The 20,063-nt window shown below is 55.7% G+C and overlaps 2 protein-coding genes and 1 pseudogene across 4 annotated transcripts; 2 read left to right on the top strand and 1 right to left on the bottom strand.

The window, feature by feature from the left end:
- Positions 1-1,277: 1,277 nt before the first annotated feature.
- On the bottom strand, positions 1,278-6,222 carry PIH1D1 (PIH1 domain containing 1). 3 transcript variants are annotated; one of them, XM_039878681.1, is made up of 10 exons: positions 6,066-6,222; positions 5,036-5,129; positions 4,646-4,712; positions 4,109-4,288; positions 2,969-3,030; positions 2,796-2,877; positions 2,251-2,380; positions 1,967-2,042; positions 1,519-1,662; positions 1,278-1,392 (listed from the first exon to the last, which is right to left on the bottom strand). In XM_039878681.1, the coding sequence occupies exons 2-10, from the start codon at positions 5,123-5,125 to the stop codon at positions 1,351-1,353; spliced, it is 873 nt and encodes a 290-aa protein (XP_039734615.1). In that variant the 5' UTR covers positions 5,126-5,129; positions 6,066-6,222; the 3' UTR covers positions 1,278-1,350. The 3 variants fall into 3 exon arrangements, with proteins under 3 accessions (XP_039734615.1, XP_039734614.1, XP_039734616.1); XM_039878680.1 differs by having other exon boundaries at positions 5,036-5,392; positions 6,066-6,215; XM_039878682.1 differs by lacking the exon at positions 6,066-6,222 and having other exon boundaries at positions 1,278-1,389; positions 5,036-6,039.
- ALDH16A1 (aldehyde dehydrogenase 16 family member A1) lies at positions 6,122-17,435 on the top strand. Its single transcript, XM_039878674.1, has 17 exons — positions 6,122-6,211; positions 9,414-9,516; positions 9,930-10,056; positions 10,574-10,752; positions 10,838-10,915; positions 11,005-11,186; positions 11,274-11,426; positions 11,888-12,073; positions 12,202-12,297; positions 12,489-12,625; positions 12,786-12,891; positions 12,984-13,114; positions 13,469-13,636; positions 13,921-14,122; positions 15,973-16,158; positions 16,490-16,612; positions 17,136-17,435. The coding sequence occupies exons 1-17, from the start codon at positions 6,122-6,124 to the stop codon at positions 17,295-17,297; spliced, it is 2,409 nt and encodes an 802-aa protein (XP_039734608.1). The 3' UTR covers positions 17,298-17,435.
- LOC120615586 (uncharacterized) lies at positions 14,721-14,839 on the top strand (annotated as a pseudogene).
- Positions 17,436-20,063: the final 2,628 nt, after the last annotated feature.

The raw sequence follows: 20,063 nt of genomic DNA, 5'->3' as shown, positions 1-20,063 counted from the left end.
GGAAGGAGGCCTGGCCGCTGCCAGATCTCGTGCCTTTGCCGGAACCATCACCATGGAGACCGTGGAAGGCAGGAAGGACCCAGCCCCACACTTTTTCGGGACCCGAGAATGAGTTCTTCAGCCTCCTACGGAGGGTCCCCGTGAGAACTACAAGTCCCAGCGGCCGCTGGACTTCTCCGTTTGCTTCGAAAGGGCTGTGTACGCCGAGGGCCGCTGGGAGTGGTAGTTCTGAGACAATGGGCCGAGGTTGCGTTTCGCCCTCTGGTGGACATGGCGCCCACGTTCGCTCCTTCAGATGCCCGACAGACCCTCCCGGTTGTCATCCCTCCACCCCGAGCTTTTCCCCTTTTCACCATCTAGTCTCCTCTGCACCCCTAATCCCATTGGCCTCCTTGCTGTTCTTCTAATTTACCACTGAGACTCCTCCATTCGCTTATCCTCCTGAGGCTAGCTATGAAAGGAAAGGGTGTTGGCAATCGCTCATTAATTCCACAATTGTTTATTGACTTCCTACTAGGTGTCAGGCATTGTCACACCATCGAGGACATAGATGAGAGTAACACTGGGTATTGGGGACCCCCAGAGGAGGATTCTAACTCAGCCAGGGTAGATCAGAGAGCTTAAAACTTGAAAAGCTTTCCAGGAAAGCTCAAAAAAGGGGTGACTGAGTGTGTGGGGGTGTAAGGATGGTAGAATAGGGCGGGCTATCTGCCTCGGGGGAAACAGTGCTCGCAGAGACAGGAAGTGGGAAGGATTGGCGTGAAGCTCGTCAGGACAAGGAGTAGGGTAGGCTAGAGATGATGGTATGGATCGGGTCACCAAACAGCTCAGGAAATGTCCCTCCTGAGGGCAAGACAATTAGAAATGTCCTGGGTGTGCTGGAGAAGTGGGTAGTAAGTGGAAGGAACAGCAGACACTAAGAGAAGTGGTGCTCAGGACACTCTTTAGTGTGACTAGACTTAGGGAGAGGGAGGAAAAGGCCAAAATGAGGCAGGAAGGCCAGACCACAGAGCCCGGAGTGCCCAGCTGAGGAGCTTGGCCTTTCTAGGGGAGCTGGGGGAGCTGGGGGAGCCAAGGAAGGGCTCTGAACAGGAAAGGGTCAGCTCTAGGACCACGCGGAGACTCATGAGGGAGACTGGAGGTCAGGAGGCGGGAAAGAAGATCCTGGGGGAGAGGACAAGACCTGAACAGGGCGAGTCACCCCTAGGGGACTCTGGGGCTACAGTCCGATGTCCCTCCTCCCTCTCACTCCCCATGTATTCCTAGCCAGACACAGAACAAGGGCAAAACTCTTTTATTTCAGCTTTGGAGAAGCCACCCGCCTCTTCTCCCCACTTGGAAGCCACTGGGTCAAGAAGGCGCCGACAGAAGGGGCATCGCCACCATCAACTGCTGAGGAGAGAGAAGGAAGAGAGAGAAGAGTTAGGACCCCAGAGTCCAACTCCCGGCCCCTCCCTCCCTCACATGCGGGAGTCTGAGTCCCACTTCCGGGCACCCCCCACACCCCCCACCAGGTACCCTTCTCTTCCGATGGAAGGCCGCTCTGCTCTCATCAGACTTGATCCGCAGGGGGATGTAGGCATCCAGATGGTATAGCTGCTGGGAGCCCCCCATCACCAGGTGGTTCTCCCCGATCTCCAGCGACAGCCCCTGAGCTCCATCCTGGGGATGCAGTGGAATCAGCCCATGCGTCCCTTCCCAGCCACAGGATGGTAAGAACCAGACCAGGGAGAGAAGTCGGGTGCTGGGATACCATATTTACAGGGTCCGACATTCCGTGGAAATTGTAAGTGACTGATCACTTACAATGCCTGGACATCCTTGAGACAGCACCGGAAGTGGGCCCGAGAGCCCCAGGGGCCAGGGGAGGCAGCACTAAGCAGGCTCACACAGGTCTTGGCAACAAGGCCACTTCACTTTTTCTCGAAGACCCGACCTCTCCAGCTCCAGTTGAGGGTACACTCACCAATTTGGGGAGGTCGATTTCAGCCAAGAGAAGGTCAGGGGCTTCCAGCCAAATGTTCAGGTGAGGCTTCTCAGGGCTGGGGGGGAACAAGACCCAGAACTGAGGAGAGCCTCCAGGTCTTGGCCAGGCTGTTCCCTATGCCGGGCATGCGGTTCCCTCCCTTGCTTGCCTCCATGGGCCCTGCTCCCTCAGGTGGCCTTCCCCGCGGGAGTTCTGCTTCTCCCCACTTTGGACCCAAGGAGCAGTTGGGGAGACATGAGAGAGGGAACACATCGAAAGCCCACCCTTCCTCAGGTCTCGGGAAGTCCGCGGTGTTCAGGTTCCCCAGCTCCTGGATACGAGGTCGCTGCTTGGAGCGGATATTTTGCTGGGAGATGGAGCCCAGAAAAGGCCGGTTCTTCAGTATGCGCCACTCTGCAGGGAGGGGCGCAGGGCCAAAGGTTACATGGATGAAGGAACCTTTTGATCTGTTAGGGGTGTTAGGGGCGGTCTTGCCCAACAAGAGCTTCGGGAGAGGGGCGAGGTAAGCAAGGGAGCCGGCCACACCCCCAAGCTTCGCTTTAGGAAGCCCACCCACCTTAACCCCGCCCTTCGCCGGGTATTCGCCAATAACACCTAGACCTGCTCCTGACTCCGCCCCTCCCCGGCTGCCCAGACCCCGCCTCTAACCCTCCCCCGCCACCCCGCCCACCGTGAGAAACCTCTCCCTGGAAATTGAAGCCGAGAGGCTAAGAAAACCCCGGCCCACGCTAGGCCCACCTCTCCCAAGGGCCGTCCCCAAGCCGCTCCAGGATCCGTTCCTCCTGGTGGCCCAGATGGTGTCCCTCACCTGGATTCAGCTGCAGGCTGTATTTGTCCTCGAGGCCCTCCCTGGCGATGGTGATGACAAGCTCTCGCAGGAAATCACTGTTCTAGGAGAGAGAGGGGGAGAAGGGATGAGGGAGGGCTCGGGGGTGGAGGGAGAGGACCCTGCCCAGGCCTCACCGCAGCCCCGCCCCCAACCTGCATCCTTCGATAGAAGTCGCTGTTGACTGCTACGTCGTAGGCGGTACAACCCTGGCCTTCTGCGGGGAGACAAAGCGGGTGAGGTCCCCAGCTTTCCGGGGCAAGCCCACCACCCAGACACAGGCAAAGAAAAAACAATGAAAGAGAGAAACCACAAGAACCGGAGACGCAGAGACGACTGGGAATTGAGAACTCAAGACATGCGCTTGCCAGTCTGGACGCATACCAGCCTCGTCTCTTTCCCTCCGGTCCTTCCCCGCCACGTCCCAGAGTTGTCCCTGCCCCTCCCCTGCTCACAGCCCACCCATGGCTCCTGAGCACCCCCGGGGAAGGCCTGAGTCCTTCAGCCTGGCGCTGGAGGCCCTGCGTGTTCTGCCCCTCCCAGCCGGAGAGAAAGACGCTCACTTCTATAGTGACCTCGTCCCTGTAAATTTCTCCCAGTCTCTCTCGATTAATGACCAACTCAGTTCAATCATTCTTTCTGGCCTGTGGACCCTTCTGTCCCCTCTGCCCAGAACCCTCCTCTCTGTCTTGGCCTGATGAACGCCTCCAGTTCCTTCAAGTCTTATATCCCGACCTCTTCCTACAGGAAGCCTTTCCAGACTTCTTTGTGTGGACGAAGAGCCCCCTCCAGCACAGCGAGAATCGCACATTACTGAAATTGCAGGTTCTGTGTCTGATAAGTCCCTATTCTCCAGGGCACTGCCCAAAGCTTGGGAGGCTGCAGGGGACATGTGTGAATTGAAAAAACAAAGACATAGAGACAGAAATGCATCAGAGACAGAGGTGAGACAAGGTAGAGACACACAGACGGGGAGAAGGGCAGAGGAACAAACAGGGATGAGTGAGGGCTAGCCAGGGACTGCAGCCACAAGACCAGCTAATGGGGCACCGGCCCAGCCTTCCCTTCCTGCAGTGGGGCAGGGTGAAGAGCCAGCCTGGCCAGGTAGGCAGAACCAGGACTGCCCTGTGTAGAGGGTGCCGAAGGCCCAGAAAGCTAGGGATATGCCATGGGGAAAAGTATCAGGTCAGGGGTCCAGATTTCTAGGCCCTGTTGGAGGAGGGTCCTGGACCCTGGACTCTTGGATCCTAGAGGACTTAGAGGGCTAGGGTCCTGGGTCCTCTGACGGCACTGACTTGCATCCAGTTCGGCATGAGCCTCTCCCAGACTCATGGGGATGCGGAACGCGGCTTGGTCTTCCTCCAGCATTTGGAGCAGCTCGTCCTCAGTCATGTCAGCCGGAGGAGGGATGGAGGGAGAGTGACAGATGTTGATGAAAACCTTCCCTTGGGATGAGTTGGTCTTTATGCAGAAGCCTGGTGGGAATGGGGTGATCCTGACCGTCTGTCTCCACATAGGTCTCGATTTCCACCCATCCTCTCCCCCGTCTTTCCTTCTTTTGATCTGTCCCTCTCTTTCAAACTCAATGTGCCACTTTCTGAATCTGTTCCCCTCCTCATCCCTGGGACCTCTGACTCTCTATCTTGGAGTCTTTTCTCCCTCCTCCCTCTCCCTGCCCCATCTTTGGATTCTGTTCACTCACCCCTGCCAAGGTCTCTAAACCCTATTACTATATCTCTTCCCTCCTCTCTCTGTGTCCCTTTCCCGCGATCTATGTCTCCCTCTCTCTGGGACGATCTCTTTCTCTCTTTTTGGGTTTCTGCCTTTCTCACCGGGTTGAGGTTGAATCTGTGTTGATTCTGGTCTGCTCGTCTGGGCTTGCTGGATCTCCTTAGAAGCCTGCAAGGAAAACGACTTCCAGGCTTGGCATTTGTGCTATCAGACCCCTCATTTTTCTTCAGATGTTGACTGAGCAATTTTTATGTCTACGAGCTGTGCAGAGAATAAGACATATATATGTCCCCTTCCATCGTTGAGGAATCCAAAGAACAATCTCAATGCCACTCCCATTGATTCCAGAGCCTTGCGAACCTGGAATTAACTAACTACGATGCCTGTAGAGCCTGTTGCCTCCCTAGTGCATTCTGAGAACTGCAGTCCCATCTCTGAAAAAAACAAATCCCCAAATACCCAGGGACCCAGGAGTCCGGGTCAGCCCGCACCTGCAGCAGCAGCTCCTGGAAACGCGCCGTCTCAGCGCCCATTGTCTCTGCCTCGTTGAGCTCTGGCACCAGCAACTTCGAGTCCGCCATGGCCCTGGGGAAGAGACCTAGGCGTCCCCAGCAACCTTAACGCGGCGGAACCTTCGCCGGGATCTGAACTATGGAGTCTGCTCCTGGGCGCTCAAACGACTCTCGACACCCACTTTTCTGTAGGAAAATCTAAGAATCTGGCCGGAGACTATAATTCCACTCAGATCAGATATCGTCGTCAACTCTGTTGGGAGTCCGTATATCTAGGTGCTCTCTACGTCCTACTTGCCAAACGTGTAAATGACAGACTCTTCCGGTCTGTGAAACCTGGGATTTGAATAGGCCACACTGTCAACTACCCCAACGCTCATTCATCAGTCCTGCAACCGCGTTCCGTTACCGACCAATCATAGTCTGGCCGAGGCCACCAATCAAAACCCAACAACCTCCACACCCAACCAATCAAAACTAAATTCTGAGGCTGGGCCCCGATTGCCACACTTCCGGTGTCGATTAAAGCCACACTTCCCCTCCTTCCCGACAACCACATCTGGTCGTGTTAGGGGGCAGTAAAGGGTGGCACACTATCAAAACTTTAATTTCAAAATCAAACAAAACAAAAACCTTAATTCCGATGTCTACCCTAAGTGACCCCCTTCTAGTCTCTGAAAACCTGTCGCTTCGTCCTAGAGCTAGGTTCGATTCTCTAGTAAATGTATTTCGGGCCAAAAGCTGCACTTTAGTGAACAGGGTGGCGGGAAGACACACTCATACGGCCAGCCTTCTAAATCTGGAGCTCTCCTATTTGCAAGGCACCCACATTTTCGTTCCTCTCCCGCCCCATCCCCCGTTTTGAGAACTAAGCGTGCTCCAAACTAAGACCCCCGCTTCCCCCCAGCGTAGGCCCGTGGGCGGGGTCACCGGGTCCTAAAGCGGGGTTACGCGCTCTCTCCCGTAGCCCCGCCCTCTGCGCTGGAGGAGGCGGTGCCGCCCGTCGGACCTCACGGCTCCCTGGGGCAGTGCCCGGCAGTCGGTGGAGAGCGGTCCGGCCGGGCGATGGCTGCCACGAGCACAGAGTCCCGCGCCCGAGAGATCTTCTCCACGCTGGACTACGGACCGGCGCCCGAGAGCCACGCATGCGCACTGGTGAGGGCCTGCCCGCCGGCGCTGCCCGCCCCCCTCCCCCAGCCCCCGGGCCCCGTTGGGAGCGCGGACTCCCGTGATCCCCCGCGGCCGCTCCGCGACCCCGCCCCTCTCGGCTCACGTGGTTCCCGCCTGCCCCTGGCGGGCGTTCCCGGGAGTCTTTGCGGTTGTCGCCTCCCAGCCCTGCGGTCGGCTCCGTTGACAACCGGGAGTTTTCGCGCTCCACGGCGTGAGCTGACGGTGGCGTTTCCTCGATCCCTCAGAACCCTCCGAGGCGCCCCAGTGATTCCTGAGGGCCCCATCAGAGCCTCGCGTGGTCTCGCGGGTCTTGGAATTCCCGTAGGGCCCCCACGATTCTCCAAGGACCCTCAGAATACCCTCGTGGGGCCCCCATAACCCCTCACTACCTCTCAACGTGCCATGGGGCTCCCACGAGCCCTCGGGTCCTCTTCAACTCCCGAGAGGCTCCCGTTAGCCCTCGATGTTCTTCAGAACCTCTCTAGGACCCCCGCGATCCCTCAGGGTCTTCCAGAACGATTTGAGGGTTCTTGTAGTTAACTAAGGTGCCTCGAGATTTCTGTAATTACCTAGGCCCCTCAGAATTCCCCTACGGGGCTATAGTGATATGCAGGGCCCTCTAGCACCCAAGTGTGAGAAGCTCGGGCTTCTCTTGAGGGTGAGGGGTCGGGGGGCTCGAATAATAGTCCAAGCGGAAGAAGATGAGACCAGAGCCTGCGCGGGCTGTGGACGTGGAGAGGAGGGCGTGAGACAGATGCAGGGGGAACAGGGTTTGGGGGATTGAGAGGGCAAGGACAATGCTTGGGGTCTGGTCCTGTGACCGGGCGGCTGTCTCTCCTTCCCCCTCCGTGGTGAACCCTGGGGGAGCAAGCTGTTGGGGAAAGACACTGAGCTCGGTCATCACATGGCCAGAGTGTGAGGGACCTGGGGACAGGCTTGGGCCGTGTGCAAGAGTCAAATCCTACTTTGCGACTCAGGTCTGGAAACTGGGACCGGGGAGTCACCAATGTAGAAAGATAACTGAGCTGTAATAATGACAAGATTATTTAGAAATACAGTGTAGAGGCTTGAATAAGAGGACCTGGGACAATATACAGAGAATCCTCATAGGCGGAGGTTGATTAAAGGTGGAATATCATAAAATAGCAATAACGTGATAAAAATTTATTGAATGCTTTCTATATCCCATCGTCTGTGCTCAGCATGACAACGTTGAAACCCCTTAATGGCTGTGAGAGGGCATTCTTGTCATTATTTCAGTGATAGTACATACAGGCTTGAAGAAGCAATTTGCCCACAGTCACAGCTTAAAAGAGGAAGTTGAGATTCCAGAACCCGTGGTCGCTCCACCTCTCGCCAAGCGGAGGTCTCGACCTTATGATCTGTGGGCCAGACTTAGCCAACAAACATGTTTTCTTTGGCCTGAACTTTATTTGTTAAAATGTGAATTCATGGACAACTAATTCCATGTAAACATCCCGGATTCCAGCATCTCTTGAAAATAAAATCTCAAAATTTGGCAACCCTTGGCTCACATTCCTTAACAAAAATCATCTGGATCCATCAGCGATGGTCTTATTAGACAAGTCATGAATTCCTGGTCTCCTCTGGGCCCTCATCTCACACAGATGTTGTCTGCCAGGACCCCGTGGACATCATTTCAGAGTTTCGTTCTTTGAGGGGAAATTTTTACAGGATTCCACAGGGTACTTCATATGAATTCCCAAGTGCCCATCACTAAGCTTCAACAATCAACATTTGGTCTAAGTTTGTATCTTTGTTTTTTCTTTTTTGGAGTGATTTAAATCCCAGATATCATGTTCTTTCCCCACAGATATTTGAATTCTCATTACTGACATAAGAAGTCATCATGTGTCATAACCACTATGCCGTTTTCACTCTCGGCTACGTTAATAGCCATTCGGTAGTGTCTAATGCTCAACTCATAATTCATATTCCCTCCACTGTTTCAAAAATGTCTTTTTCCCGGGAGTGGGGAGTTTGAATTTGCAATTTCCAGCTGAGCATTTGATTGTAAAGAAAAACGAGAAGGGCCCGTTGGCAGAAGAGAAAACTCAGGAGCCGGTGACATTGGGGATATTAAGAAAAGAGTTTATAGAAAGAATAAGTGGACGCGTGTCTTGGATTTAGCAAGAATTTAGGGAAGACAGGACCAGAGACAGAGAAAAACATGAAGCCGACGTGGAGGGTGAGATGCAATAAAATTAAGCATATAACATGCATGATCCATTTAATCCTCACCACAGCCTTGTGGAGTAGGGAGGAACTGTCATTATCTCCATCTGGAACATGGCTTAGCAGAGGCCACAGTATTAGAAGACCCTGGCTAAGGTTACAAATGAATATGTATCGGACCCAGGCCATGTGCCCCCTAGCTCCAGGGACTCCCCTCCACTCGCTTCAGTGGGGGTCCACACCCGCTCCCCCAAGTGACAACAGCTGACGTGGGAGGGGAAGCCATTAAAGAGATGGGTACAGGAGCCACCTGGCTTAGAAGCCACTCAGTCTCATGGGCATTGCTTCCAGGATCCGGTCAAGGGTCACAGGTGTTCAAACAAAAACTTGTCAACAAACACTTACAACAGCAGGATTCCCAATAGCCCAAAGGCATAAACAACCCAAAAACCTATCAGCTGCTGAGTAGATAAACCAAATGTGGTCTATCCAGTGGAATATCATCCAGCCATAAAAAGGAAGCACTGACTCTCACTACAACATGGATGAACCTCGAAACATTATGCCAAGGGAAAGAAGCCAGCCACAAAAAGTCGCATGTTCTAGGATTCCATTGACGTGAAATGTCTGGCAAAGCGACAGAGACAGGAAGCAGTTCAGTGGTTGCCAGGGGCTGTGGGGAGCAGGAGAGGGACAATGACTGCCTAATGGGTACGGAGTTTTCTTTTGGGGTGATGAAAATGTTCTGGAATTAGTGATGGTTACTCAACATCACGAATATACTGAATGCCACTGAATCGTACATTTTAAAATGGTGAATTTATGTCAGGTGTATCTTATGTTTATGTGTGTTTTCCGCCTACACAGAAAAAATATTAGCCGATGGGGCAAAGGGGGAGCAGATGTCCCCCTCCCAAAGGACACTGGGTAGGGACTGAGCTCCCCCGGCTGCCTCCCAGACCCCTTTCCAAACTGTCTCTGCCTCCCCCAGGCCTGGCTGGACACCCAGGACCGGCTTTTGGGTCACTATGTCAATGGAAAGTGGTTAAAGCCGGAACACAGGACTTCAGTGCCTTGCCAGGATCCCGTCACAGGTATGATGTGTCCCTCGGTGTCACTGGAGGAGAGAGAGATGTCCTTGCCTCCGGCCGTGCCCACCAAAGACATCCCATTCCCTTTGCTTGGGGCCTTGAGGGCAAGGAGCGGCCGGCCATCCAGGGAAAGAGGCTGAGCGTTCTGGCTCCTGTTAACAGCCATTCTAGTTATGGTCCCAAGTCCCTGCAGATGCTTTTCAAAGTCACTATCTACTAAAATCCCTTCTTTGCCTGTGGGAAGCAATCAAAGCAACACCCAATAGATTTATCTATATTTGTCGGAGGACAGAACTGGGCTGGGGACCAGCTTGACTGCCCTGCCTAGGGTGCTCCCAGCCTCTGGACATCTCGGCCCCCCTCAGATCCGGTGTGCTGTCCCCTTCCTATCTGGGTCCCCCTATTCATCTCCCCAGGGGAGAACCTAGCCAGCTGCCTGCAGGCGCAGGCTGAGGATGTCGCAGCAGCCGCCGAGGCAGCCAGGACCGCGTTGGAGAGCTGGAGCGGACTGCCTGGAGCCTCTCGGGCCCAGCACCTGACCAGGTGACGCAGCCAAGGGGTGGACCCCGGTGGGGTGGGGGGACCTGAGAGCAAAGACTCCGTTTCCCAGCATCTCATTGAATTCACTGGCCGCTAGGGCTCGTGTTCCCAGCATGCGTCTGGGCCTTTAGTGGTTAAAACACCCATTTTCCACAGTGCATCGGGACGAGTAATGACAAAGCCTCTGTTATTCTCAGGGCTCCATGTCTCAGCTGCAACTTGGGCTGGTGGAGTCCCAAAGCCCACTCTTGGGGCAGCTCGAGACGAGATTCCACTTCCCAAAATGGAGTCAAGGTCAGAGCTAAGCCCAGCACCCCTGGGGGTTACAGGTGGCCAGGGTCACCCGGCTCCCTCAGGTGGTTTCCTCACTGCATTTCCCAGAAGCTTCTGGGCCTTCCCCGCCTGCTAAATGGTGGGGACGCCCCGGGGGTTCATGTGGATTATCATAGTCCAGGTGTATGGGACTCTTATCAAGCCGAGGGGCCCTGGGAAGTGACCGTCCCCCCTGCTTTCTGCACAGACTGGCCAAGATGATCCAGAAGCACCAGCGCCTGCTGTGGACCCTGGAGTCCCTGGTTACTGGGCGGGCCGTTCGCGAGGTTCGCGACAGGGATGTCCCACAGGCCCAGCAGCTGCTCCAGTACCATGCGGTCCAGGCGCACACCCAGGAGGAGGCGCTGTCAGGCTGGGAGCCCATGGGTGAGAAGCAGGAGTTCGGGCCCCCGGCCCCTCCCCCCTCGCGACCCAGTGGCTCCTGTCACAGTCCCTTCCTTTGTTCTTGCAGGAGTCATTGGTCTCATCGTGCCACCCACGTTCTCCTTCGTTGAGATGATGTGGAGGCTTTGCCCCGCCCTGGCTGTGGGTAAGTGATGGGCTGGGGGCTGGACTACGTCTGGGGAAGGAGGGACTGGAGCTGGACCCCTGGGTCCTTGAGCTGCCCGCCTTCCCCAGGCTGCACCGCGGTGGTCCTCGTGCCCCCAGCCTCTCCAGCACCCCTCCTCCTGGCCCAGCTGGCAGGGGAGCTGGGCCGATTCCCGGGGATCCTCAACGTGGTCAGTGGCCCGCCCTCCATGGGGCCTGTCCTGGCCTCCCAGCCCGGGGTCCAGAAGGTGGCCTTCTGCGGAGCCGTCGAGGTATCTTCAGGGCTGGGAGGGGGATGGGACACGGCTAGGGGGCAGGAAGGCTCCTCCCCCAGCTGAACCCCACTGGGCATCCCTCAGGAAGGACGGGCCCTCCGGCGGACCCTGGCGGGCCTGGGTCCTGAGCTGGGACTGGCGCTGGGGGCCGAGTCACTGCTGCTGCTGACGGAGGTGGCGGATGTGGACTCGGCCGTGGAGGGTGTCGTGGATGCGGCCTGGTCTGACCGAAGCCCGGTGAGGCTTGTGTGCTCATGTCCCCTCGTGTCCCGGGGGCCGTGCGTGTCTGTCTCCAGACCTCGGGGCCCAGGGTGTCCTGTGTCACGCGATCGTCTTCACACCGCAGAGCGTGTGGGACCCCTCTCCGCGGGTTTCCGCATCTCCGCACCCCGCTCTCCTGGCCTTGCATGGCTGGGGGCCTGTGTCGCTTGTTCTTTAGGACCCCTCGTTTTTCTGAGCGTCGATGTCCCTCGTTTTCCAACGCCAGTCTTCACTCTAATCACCGGCTTTCTGCAGCCCCGCCTCCTGCCTGGGCTCCGGGGCCTCGGAAAACCTCCAGGGTCCGCGGCCACTTCTCTCCTTGGCCCTTCTCTGACCTCTGCATGTGTGTTCCCGAGTCTCAGCCCACTGTGGGGACCTGTTCCCCCTCTGCACAGGCGCCCTGATTTTTGCCCACCCCGACAACCTTCTCCTAACAGGGGGGCCTCAGGCTTCTCATCCAGGAGTGTGTGTGGGATGACACCATGAGGCGGCTCCGGGCACGGATGGGGCGGCTTCGGGGTGGCCGAGGGCTGGACGGGGCCATGGACATGGGGACCCGAGGGACTGCCGCACAGGACCTGGCCCAGCGCTACGTGCTTGAGGCCCAGAGCCAGGGCGCACAGGTGAGCTGGGGGCGCAGGGCGGAGAGACCCTGGCTTGGGAGAGGAGGGTCTGGGGGCCCGGACTCCTGGGCTCTCGAGGAGCAGGCGACTGGGAGTAGACCTCTTGGTCTGTTTCTCTTTGTCCCCAGGTGTTCCAGGCCGGTGACGTGCCCTCGGTCAGCCCATTCTTTCCGCCAACTTTGGTCTGTGACCTGCCCCCAGCCTCCCCGTGTGCCCAGAGAGAGGTGAGCCCTTCCCGTCCCAGATGTCCTATTCCATCCGCCAGTCTGCACCGGACGTGGGTAGCGCCCTATGAGCAGAGGCCCCTAGGTGACCGCCTGGCGTGGATCGGGGGCTCTGAGACGGGTCCGGTAATGGTGGGGTACTGGAGGGGTTGGCCGGCCAGGCCGCCCGAGTACCCTTGTCACCCTTCCAGGTGCCGTGGCCCCTGGTTGTGGCCTCCCCATTCCGCACAGCCAAGGAGGCGCTGGCCATGGCCAACGGGACGCCCCGAGGAGGGAGCGCCAGCGTGTGGAGCGAGAGGCTGGGGCAGGCGCTGGAGCTGGGCTGCAGGTCAGCCGGCGCCCCCGGGGCACGGGAGGCGGCCTGTCGGCATGCCCAGGCTTGGTCGCGATGTCTCCCTCCTTCTGTGGGTCTCTCTCCCCGCAGCCTCTCTGACACCGCCCCCATCAACTTCCTGTTTTCTCTGTTGTGTCTCCCTCTCTGCCCACAGGCTCCGGATGGGCACAGTCTGGGTCAATGCCCACGGCCTCAGGGACCCCGCAGTGCCCACAGGTGGCTGCAAAGAGAGTGGGTCGTCCTGGCACGGGGGCCTAGATGTGAGTCACCCCTCCCCCCACCCGCCGCCATCACTACCCCTTCGTTGACCTTGTGCCCACCTTGCATCTTCTTGACACTGTCCCTCTCATAGGGTATGTATGAGTATCTGCAGCCCTCAGGGACCCCTGCCCGGATGCCCTACTTCTATGAGAATCTGAACTATGACACCTTTGGCCTTGCCGTCCCCTCGACCCTACCGGCTGGGCCTGAGACAGGGCCCAGGTGAGCTTTTCCAACAGCTGCAGCTCCCAGACTCTCTCGGGGTATAGACGGGGTAAAGGGAAGTTGTGCCGGGCTTCCCCACGGACTGAAGAGGGGTCCTTAGAGCCATAGAGGAGTCCCCAACTCCTGCTGAGAATTGCATTCTGGGTCTTATGGCCTCACACCCACCACTCAGGCCTGATGAGACCCTTAGTTCTGCTACATGGAGGTCTGTGTTCTCCCAGTGACTCGGGGGACCAGGAATTCAGAGTCCCCCAGAGGCTCATGGGAGCTAGAACGGTCCATCCGGTAGAGTGGCACATGGGCTCTGAGCTTAGGGTCCAGGACTCACTCTCGTGCCTCACCCTCCTCCAGCCCAGCACCCCCCTATGGGCTCTTTGTGGGGGGCCGTTTCCAGGCTCCTGGCGCCCGGAGTTCCAGGCCCATCCAGGATTCCCGTGGAGATCTCCATGGCTACGTGGCCGAGGGTGGAGCCAAGGATATCCGAGGTGCCGTGGAGGCCGCTCACCAGGCCGCCCCTGGGTAAGGGGATGTCACAGGGGAAAAGCCAGGGGTCATGGGGCAGCAGAGAGTGGTCTGGGACTCCCAAGGACTGACGGGTTACGGGGTCTGGACCCCGAGGGCCAGTGGGCTGTGGAGTATGAGCTCCTGGGGATGACAGGATTGGGGTCCGGACCCCTCACTACCCTTCCCGGGTGGATGGGCCGTGGGGCTCAGAACCCCAGAGAAGGGGCTGTGCACAGAGAAGCACCTGGGAAGAGCCAGGACCAGGGTACCATACCCTAACATGCGCTGCCCGCCCACAGCTGGGTGGACCAGTCACCAGGGGCCCGGGCAGCCCTGCTGTGGGCTCTGGCAGCTGCCCTGGAGCGCCGGGAGCCCGCCCTGACCTCAAGGCTGGAGAGGCACGGAGTGGAGTTCAAGGCTGCCAAGGCGGAGGTGGAGCTGAGCGTGAAGCGGCTCAGGGCGTGGGGGTCCCGCGCCCAGGCCCAGGGCCCCTCCGCACAGGTGAGATGGCTGTGTGGGCAGGGCAGGAGGTCTGGAACGGGTCAGAGCAAAAGCTCTGCAGTGAGCCGGACTTGGGCCGAGGCTGCATGATCGTCAGCGAGTGGCCTCACCTCTGCACCTCGACGTCCTCATCTGTATAATAGGCAAGTGGCCCACCCCACAGAGTCGTGTTTCAGACTGTCGTTAGAAACTCCTTGCTGGGCCATAAAATTAATTTAGTGAGTCGTAGCCATGATTTAAAAAAAAAAAAAAATAGGATAGGATAGGAAATATAGGGTGCATCGCACAAAGTTTTACATGATGTAAGTTTTGTTTCATTTGTATACGTAACATCCAACCCAGTACAGATACTGGGCTGGTATGAATTGTGGGGGTTCGCTGAAGAAAGTGAGAATTCAGTCACTAAGGAGATCGCTCAGGAGCACTCAGAGATAGAGGTAATAGAAAGATACTGGGAAAATAACAAGTCATTCGACTTGGGTCTCCTCCATCAGAGATAGGCAGTTATATAGTTACGCTTACAGATCGTATTGACCTTGAGGAGTGGTTATAAAGACGAAACGAACAAAGCATTTACGGCTCAAAAAAATGTTTGCTTGTCTACGGCCACGCCACCCTGAACATGCCCGAACTTGTCTGATCTCGGCAGCTAAGCAGGGTCGGGCCTGGTTCGTACTTGGATGGGAGACCACCTAGGATGACCAGATGCTGTAGGCGTTTAAAAAAAAAATGTTCCCTTATGGCTGGCCAGGAAGCGCACGAAAAGATGGAGAAACGCAAATCCAAACCACGATAAGATATCGTCATGCACCTGTTAGAATGGCTGAAATCCAAAAAGTGACGATACCAAGTGTCAGTGAGGGTGCGGAGGGACCGGAACTCGTACCCTGCCCGTGGGAATGTACATGGGACAGCCATTTTGGAAAAACAGTTGGGCAGTTGCCTAAAAAGTTAAACATACTCTTAAGCTATCATCCAGCCGCGAGTCCTATACGTTTCCCTAGATAGATTTAATTTCTAGGTTTTAATCCGAGAAAAGTGACGGCATATGTTCCTGCAAAGACGTATACCAATGTTTATAGCTGTGTCATTCATAAGAGCAGAAAACAAAGCCACCCAACTGTCCCTCGGTGGGTTAATAGATAAACAAAACATGGAACGAACGTCCTTATGGTGGAATCCTGCTCAGCAGTCAGGGGTGAACATTCCACAACGTGGACGAACCCCAGAATGACTATGCTGAGTGAAAGAAGCCAGATTTTTTTAAAAAAAAAATGAGTGTAGACTGGGCGATTCCGTATCTAGAAAATTGTAGGGAGAGAAAGCAGGTAAGCGATTGTGTGAACACAGAGGGTCCAAGTAGGGTCCAAGAGGTTAAGGATCACCCAGGGGCACAAGGACATTTGAGAGAGGACGTTTATTACCTTGATTGTGGGTGGTTTTCATGAGCGTTTACATTCAATACTTAATCAGATTGTCCCCTTAGAAACGTGCAGTTAAGTGCACGTCAATTACAAAGTTAAAAAAAATAAACATACACACGAAGGCAAACCCCTACCCGCTCCACACTTCAGCTCATTTTAACGGCAAATCTCTGAGGTGGGTACTATTATTATCCTTGTTGAAAAGATGGGAAACTAAGGCCCAGAGAAGTCAAGGAACTCACGCAAGGTCACACGGCTGGTGAGTGCTGGAGCTAGGACCTGAACCCAGACCGTCTGGCTCTGCAGCATCTGGTTATAGAGGACGAGATGGGGATGAGGAAGAAAGGGGCAGGCGATGGAGGAGGCTGCGGGAGGACAGTCCAGCTCCCTTATCCATGCCTTTAACCTCCCGCCTGTCCCCTGCAGGCAGCCGAGCTGAGAGGCCCCGTGCTACGGCTTCGCGAGCCGCTGGGGGTGCTGGCTGTCGTGTGCCCGGATGAGTGGCCCCTGCTTGCCTTTGTGTCCCTGCTGGCCCCCGCCTTGGCCTATGGCAACGCTGTGGTCTTGGTGCCCAGCGGGGCCTGTCCCATCCCTGCCTTGGATGTCTGCCAGGTATAGTCGCCCGCCTTCCTGCCCGCTTGCTCCTGCTCCCAGCAGCCCTTGGGACAACACAGGGATGCCGAGTGCCCCAAGGCCTACATGGAGCTTGACTTTCACCCTACCCCCTCGGTAACCATGGTAACCCCAGTCCCTGCATCCAAGCCTTCGCTCCTCTAGACCCAGCGACCCTCTTCTGCATACCACAGGCCTTCACCAGCCATGACCCCAGTCCCATTCCTGCCCGGAGCCCCGCGGTCACTCAGTCACCTACCCCCACTGCCCTCGGGGGGTCTCGGACTCCTTCCCTCCCAACCCCAAGTGGCCCACTCCCTCTGTCCCCTAGGACATGATCACCTTGTTTCCGGCGGGCCTGGTGAACGTGGTGACAGGAGACCGGGACCACCTGACCCGCTGCCTGGCCTTGCACCAGGACGTCCAGGCCCTGTGGTATTTCGGCTCCCCCCAGGTACACTTCATTCCGCCACCTTCTGCACCTTAAATTCCACCGATAGGCTCTTCCTCCTCTGGGAACATGGCTCTGCTCCCTTAAAACTCCCGTTGCTAAGGAGGAGAAGCTTCTTGGCAACCAGGTTCTGAGGTTGTGCCCCAGTTGCTAAGGAAGAGGATGTTCTTAGCAACAAGGACCTGAGATCCTGCCCAACCCAAAGACCTAATGTAATGAACAACCCTTTGCTAAAAACCACACCCTAGCAACAGAGTCAGAAGCCCACGGGCCATCTTAAACCTCCTGACGAATATCGGAGGCCCCGTGGATGTGGGCTGCTAACGGGAGGAAGTTCCCCAGCTACAGAGGTCAACCCCGTTGTTCTCAGCATCTGGAAGGTTTGCTTGCGAGGAGCTGAGCGTTTATAGTAACAGGGCCTAGGTCAGGCTTTGTGCCCCTTCTCAATTGTAGTTCTTGTTGCCAAGGAAACAGTTGCTTATCAACCAAGCCGAGGAAGTGCTGACACCCCCTCTCTCCATGGCAGGGCTCGCAGTTTGTGGAGTGGGCCTCAGCCGGAAACCTGAAGCCGGTGTGGGTGAACAGGGGCTGCCCGCGGGCCTGGGATCAGGAGGCCGAGGGGGCAGGCCCGGAGCTAGAGCTGCGGGCAGCACAGACCAAGGCCCTGTGGCTGCCCATGGGAGACTGAAGCCCACGTGCCATCTACTCCATCTTGAACAGAAGAGAGTTTAACCCCAATAGACTCCAGATGCCTGGAACTTTCCTCCGATTTTGGTTTCCGTGTCCTCAAATAAACTGACCAAATTTGGCTGTGCTTCTGAGGGAAGGGGCGAGCGTAACTTGGGGTCTGTTTGGGCTACTTGAGTTGTGTGACTCAGCAGCCCAGTGGGCTGGTTCCAGAACAGCACGGTGTGTGCGAAACAGACAGAGGGGACTCTGAGAGGCCTTGGACTGGGCCACAGGGCCTCTCGTGGCTTCTGGTCCTCTCCGTCGGGTGGCTTCTGTTCTTTGGCGTCCTCTGCCCGTGCCCTGCCTCGGAATCCGTGGCGTGCTGGCACGAAACGAAACACAAGTAGCTCTGGAACAAAGTCAGTCCCAGGCTCCAGATGCTTGGACAGGAGAAACAGGAATGCAAGAGCCCGCAGGAAAGTCCCTGGAAGCTCTCTGGTTCCCATCTGTGGTTTGATGACCGCCCTCCAGATTCCATGGGCCGACTCAGCGTCCTTCCTATTTCTCCTTTCACCAGCTAAAGCCAACGGTGGGAGATCAATATGCTGCCACCTAGACCGCTAGAGATGCTTGCAGCGCCCCCAGGAGAGGAAAGCTGATTGGCCAGGCCGGGTTAGGTATCCACTTCCGAGCCAATCACCTCAGCCCAGGGGGCGGGACTTCATAGTTGACTGAGGCATCCAGTCAACATGTCGCTGCAGAGAGCCTGCTATGAGCGAGGCGCACTGCTCCAGGTACTGGGGAGACGCCCTTGAGCAAGACGACCTGGCCTCATGGAGCTCGTGTTCTAGTGGGTAGAAGGTGCATGAGTTTTCTCCTCCCGCCGCAACCAATTCCCACAGAGTTAGTGGCTTAAACGAAACAACACAAGTGTATTCTCAATTCTAGAGGGCAAAAGCCTGATGTGGGTTTCAGTGAACCAAAATCGAGGTGTCAGAAAAGGCGGGGAATTTGTCCCAAGGGCACTTAGAGAGCTGAGGAGGGTCTGGGAGCAGAGGAGGGGTGGGCTCAGCTCTTCTAGTTGAAGGGCAGACACACCCTAAGGTGATACTCACTATAATAGTAGAAGCTCAGGGAAGCCACCCTACTCAGCCTGAGAGTGAGTGTGTGTGAGGGGAGGGTAGGAGGTGGCAGAAGTCTGTCCAGGGAAGGTGCTGTCTACGTGGAGGGTTTCCCCCCCAGCTTTATTGACGTATGATTGAGAAAACTACATATTTTGTTTGTACGACATGATTTTTTAAGGTGTGCAACGGGATGAGTTAATATGCATATGCATCACGAAATGGTTACCACAGTCAAGTAAATTACATCGGTCACTTCCTAATTGTGTGTGTGTGGCGAGGACATTTAGCATCTACTCTCTTTGACGTGTACAGTCCAGAATGCACCATGGTTATCTGTACGGTCCATCTGCAGAACTTACTCATCTTCGGAATGAGAGCTAATATCCGTCTCCCCACTTCCCCACACCCCCAACCCCTGGCAACCACCGTTCTACTCCGGTTCTATGAGTCTGACTTTTTTAAATTCCACCTGTAAATGAGATCAAACTGTATTTTATCTGTCTTCCTCCATCTGGTCTATTTCACTTAGCATAATGTCCTCCAGGTTTATTCACATTGTCGCAAAGGGCAGTATTTCTGTTTTACAGCTAATATTCCATTATATAGACATATTAAAATCTCACATCTTTACTGGTTCATCCGTCAGTGGACACTTAGGTTGTTTCTATGTCTTGGCTCTTATAAACAGTGCCGCCAGCGAACGTGGGGGCCCAGATACCTCTTCGCGATCCTGTTTTCATTTCCTTCAGATGTATACCCAGCTGTGGGATCGCCGCATCACGTGGTGATTTTAATTTTATTTCCCGAGGACCCTCCACAGTGGCTGCATCATTTTTCATTTCCACCAACAGTGCACGGAGGGTTCCTTTTTTCCTCACCCTCACCCACACTTGTGATCTCAGACTTTTTGATAATAGCCATTCTAACAGGTGGGATGTGGTTTATCTTGTGGTTTTGATTTCCCTGGAGATTAGGTGATGAGTGACTGCATCGAGTCTGGAGGTATAATGAAGATCTGATTAGGAACTTGGCAGGGGACCCCAGGCTCCAAAAAAGATAAGTGTACATCCTCACCAGTGTGTGACCTTATATGGAAAAACAGCCTTTGCAGATGAAATTCAGTTGAAGATCTTGAGATAAGATGATCGGGGGTTGTCCAAGCCTAAATCTATTAACCGGTGTCTTTACAACAGATTGAAGACGCAGAAGAGGACAAAGCCTCGTGAAGTGGGAGGCAGAGGTGGAACTTGGCACCCGGCCCCCCTCCCCTTCCCTGGAGATATGGGACGTGGGAGGGCAGCATGTTAGCTGATACCCAGTGCTCAAAACGCCAACCCTCTAATCCTGAGATTGGTCTTTCCTGCCCAACCAGCCCCCCATCTTGAGTCACCTCATTAGCATAAGCTCAGGTGAGCTCAGGGGCCCAACAAAGACACTCTTGGCACTTATCTGGGGAATTCCGAGGACTTGGGGGTTTTCTCTCAGGAACAAAGACCGGAGGCGTTCTCTTGTATACAATGATAATGAAGGAAAGCAGCCGGGATCCATTTATTCATTCATTTAGCAAATATCGGTTGAGCCGAGCAAGGCTCTAGGTGCTGGAGATTCAGCAGGGTAAACAGACACCCACCGTGTTCCTTCTGGAACGGAAACCGACCAGA

The sequence above is a fragment of the Pteropus medius genome, unplaced genomic scaffold, assembly GCF_902729225.1.
Source record: "Pteropus medius unplaced genomic scaffold, Ma_sr-lr_union100, whole genome shotgun sequence".
NCBI classification, from domain to species: Eukaryota; Metazoa; Chordata; class Mammalia; order Chiroptera; family Pteropodidae; genus Pteropus; species Pteropus medius.
Note: the sequence above shows the minus strand (reverse complement) of the source record. Positions and strands in the feature narration are given on the sequence as shown.

Excerpts from the sequence above, each read along its gene's own strand:
- PIH1D1 (XM_039878681.1), bottom strand. The coding sequence starts at position 5,125 with ATGGCGGACTCGAAGTTGCTGGTGCCAGAGCTCAACGAGGCAGAGACA. Across the intron at positions 4,713-5,035 it reads TCCAGGAGCTGCTGCTGCAG|GCTTCTAAGGAGATCCAGCA; the intron begins GTGCGGGCTGAC and ends TTTTCCTTGCAG. Across the intron at positions 2,381-2,795 it reads CAGCCTGCAGCTGAATCCAG|AGTGGCGCATACTGAAGAAC; the intron begins GTGAGGGACACC and ends CCCTCCCTGCAG.
- ALDH16A1 (XM_039878674.1), top strand. The coding sequence starts at position 6,122 with ATGGCTGCCACGAGCACAGAGTCCCGCGCCCGAGAGATCTTCTCCACG. Across the intron at positions 11,187-11,273 it reads CCTTCTGCGGAGCCGTCGAG|GAAGGACGGGCCCTCCGGCG; the intron begins GTATCTTCAGGG and ends GGCATCCCTCAG. Across the intron at positions 14,123-15,972 it reads CCCAGGGCCCCTCCGCACAG|GCAGCCGAGCTGAGAGGCCC; the intron begins GTGAGATGGCTG and ends TGTCCCCTGCAG.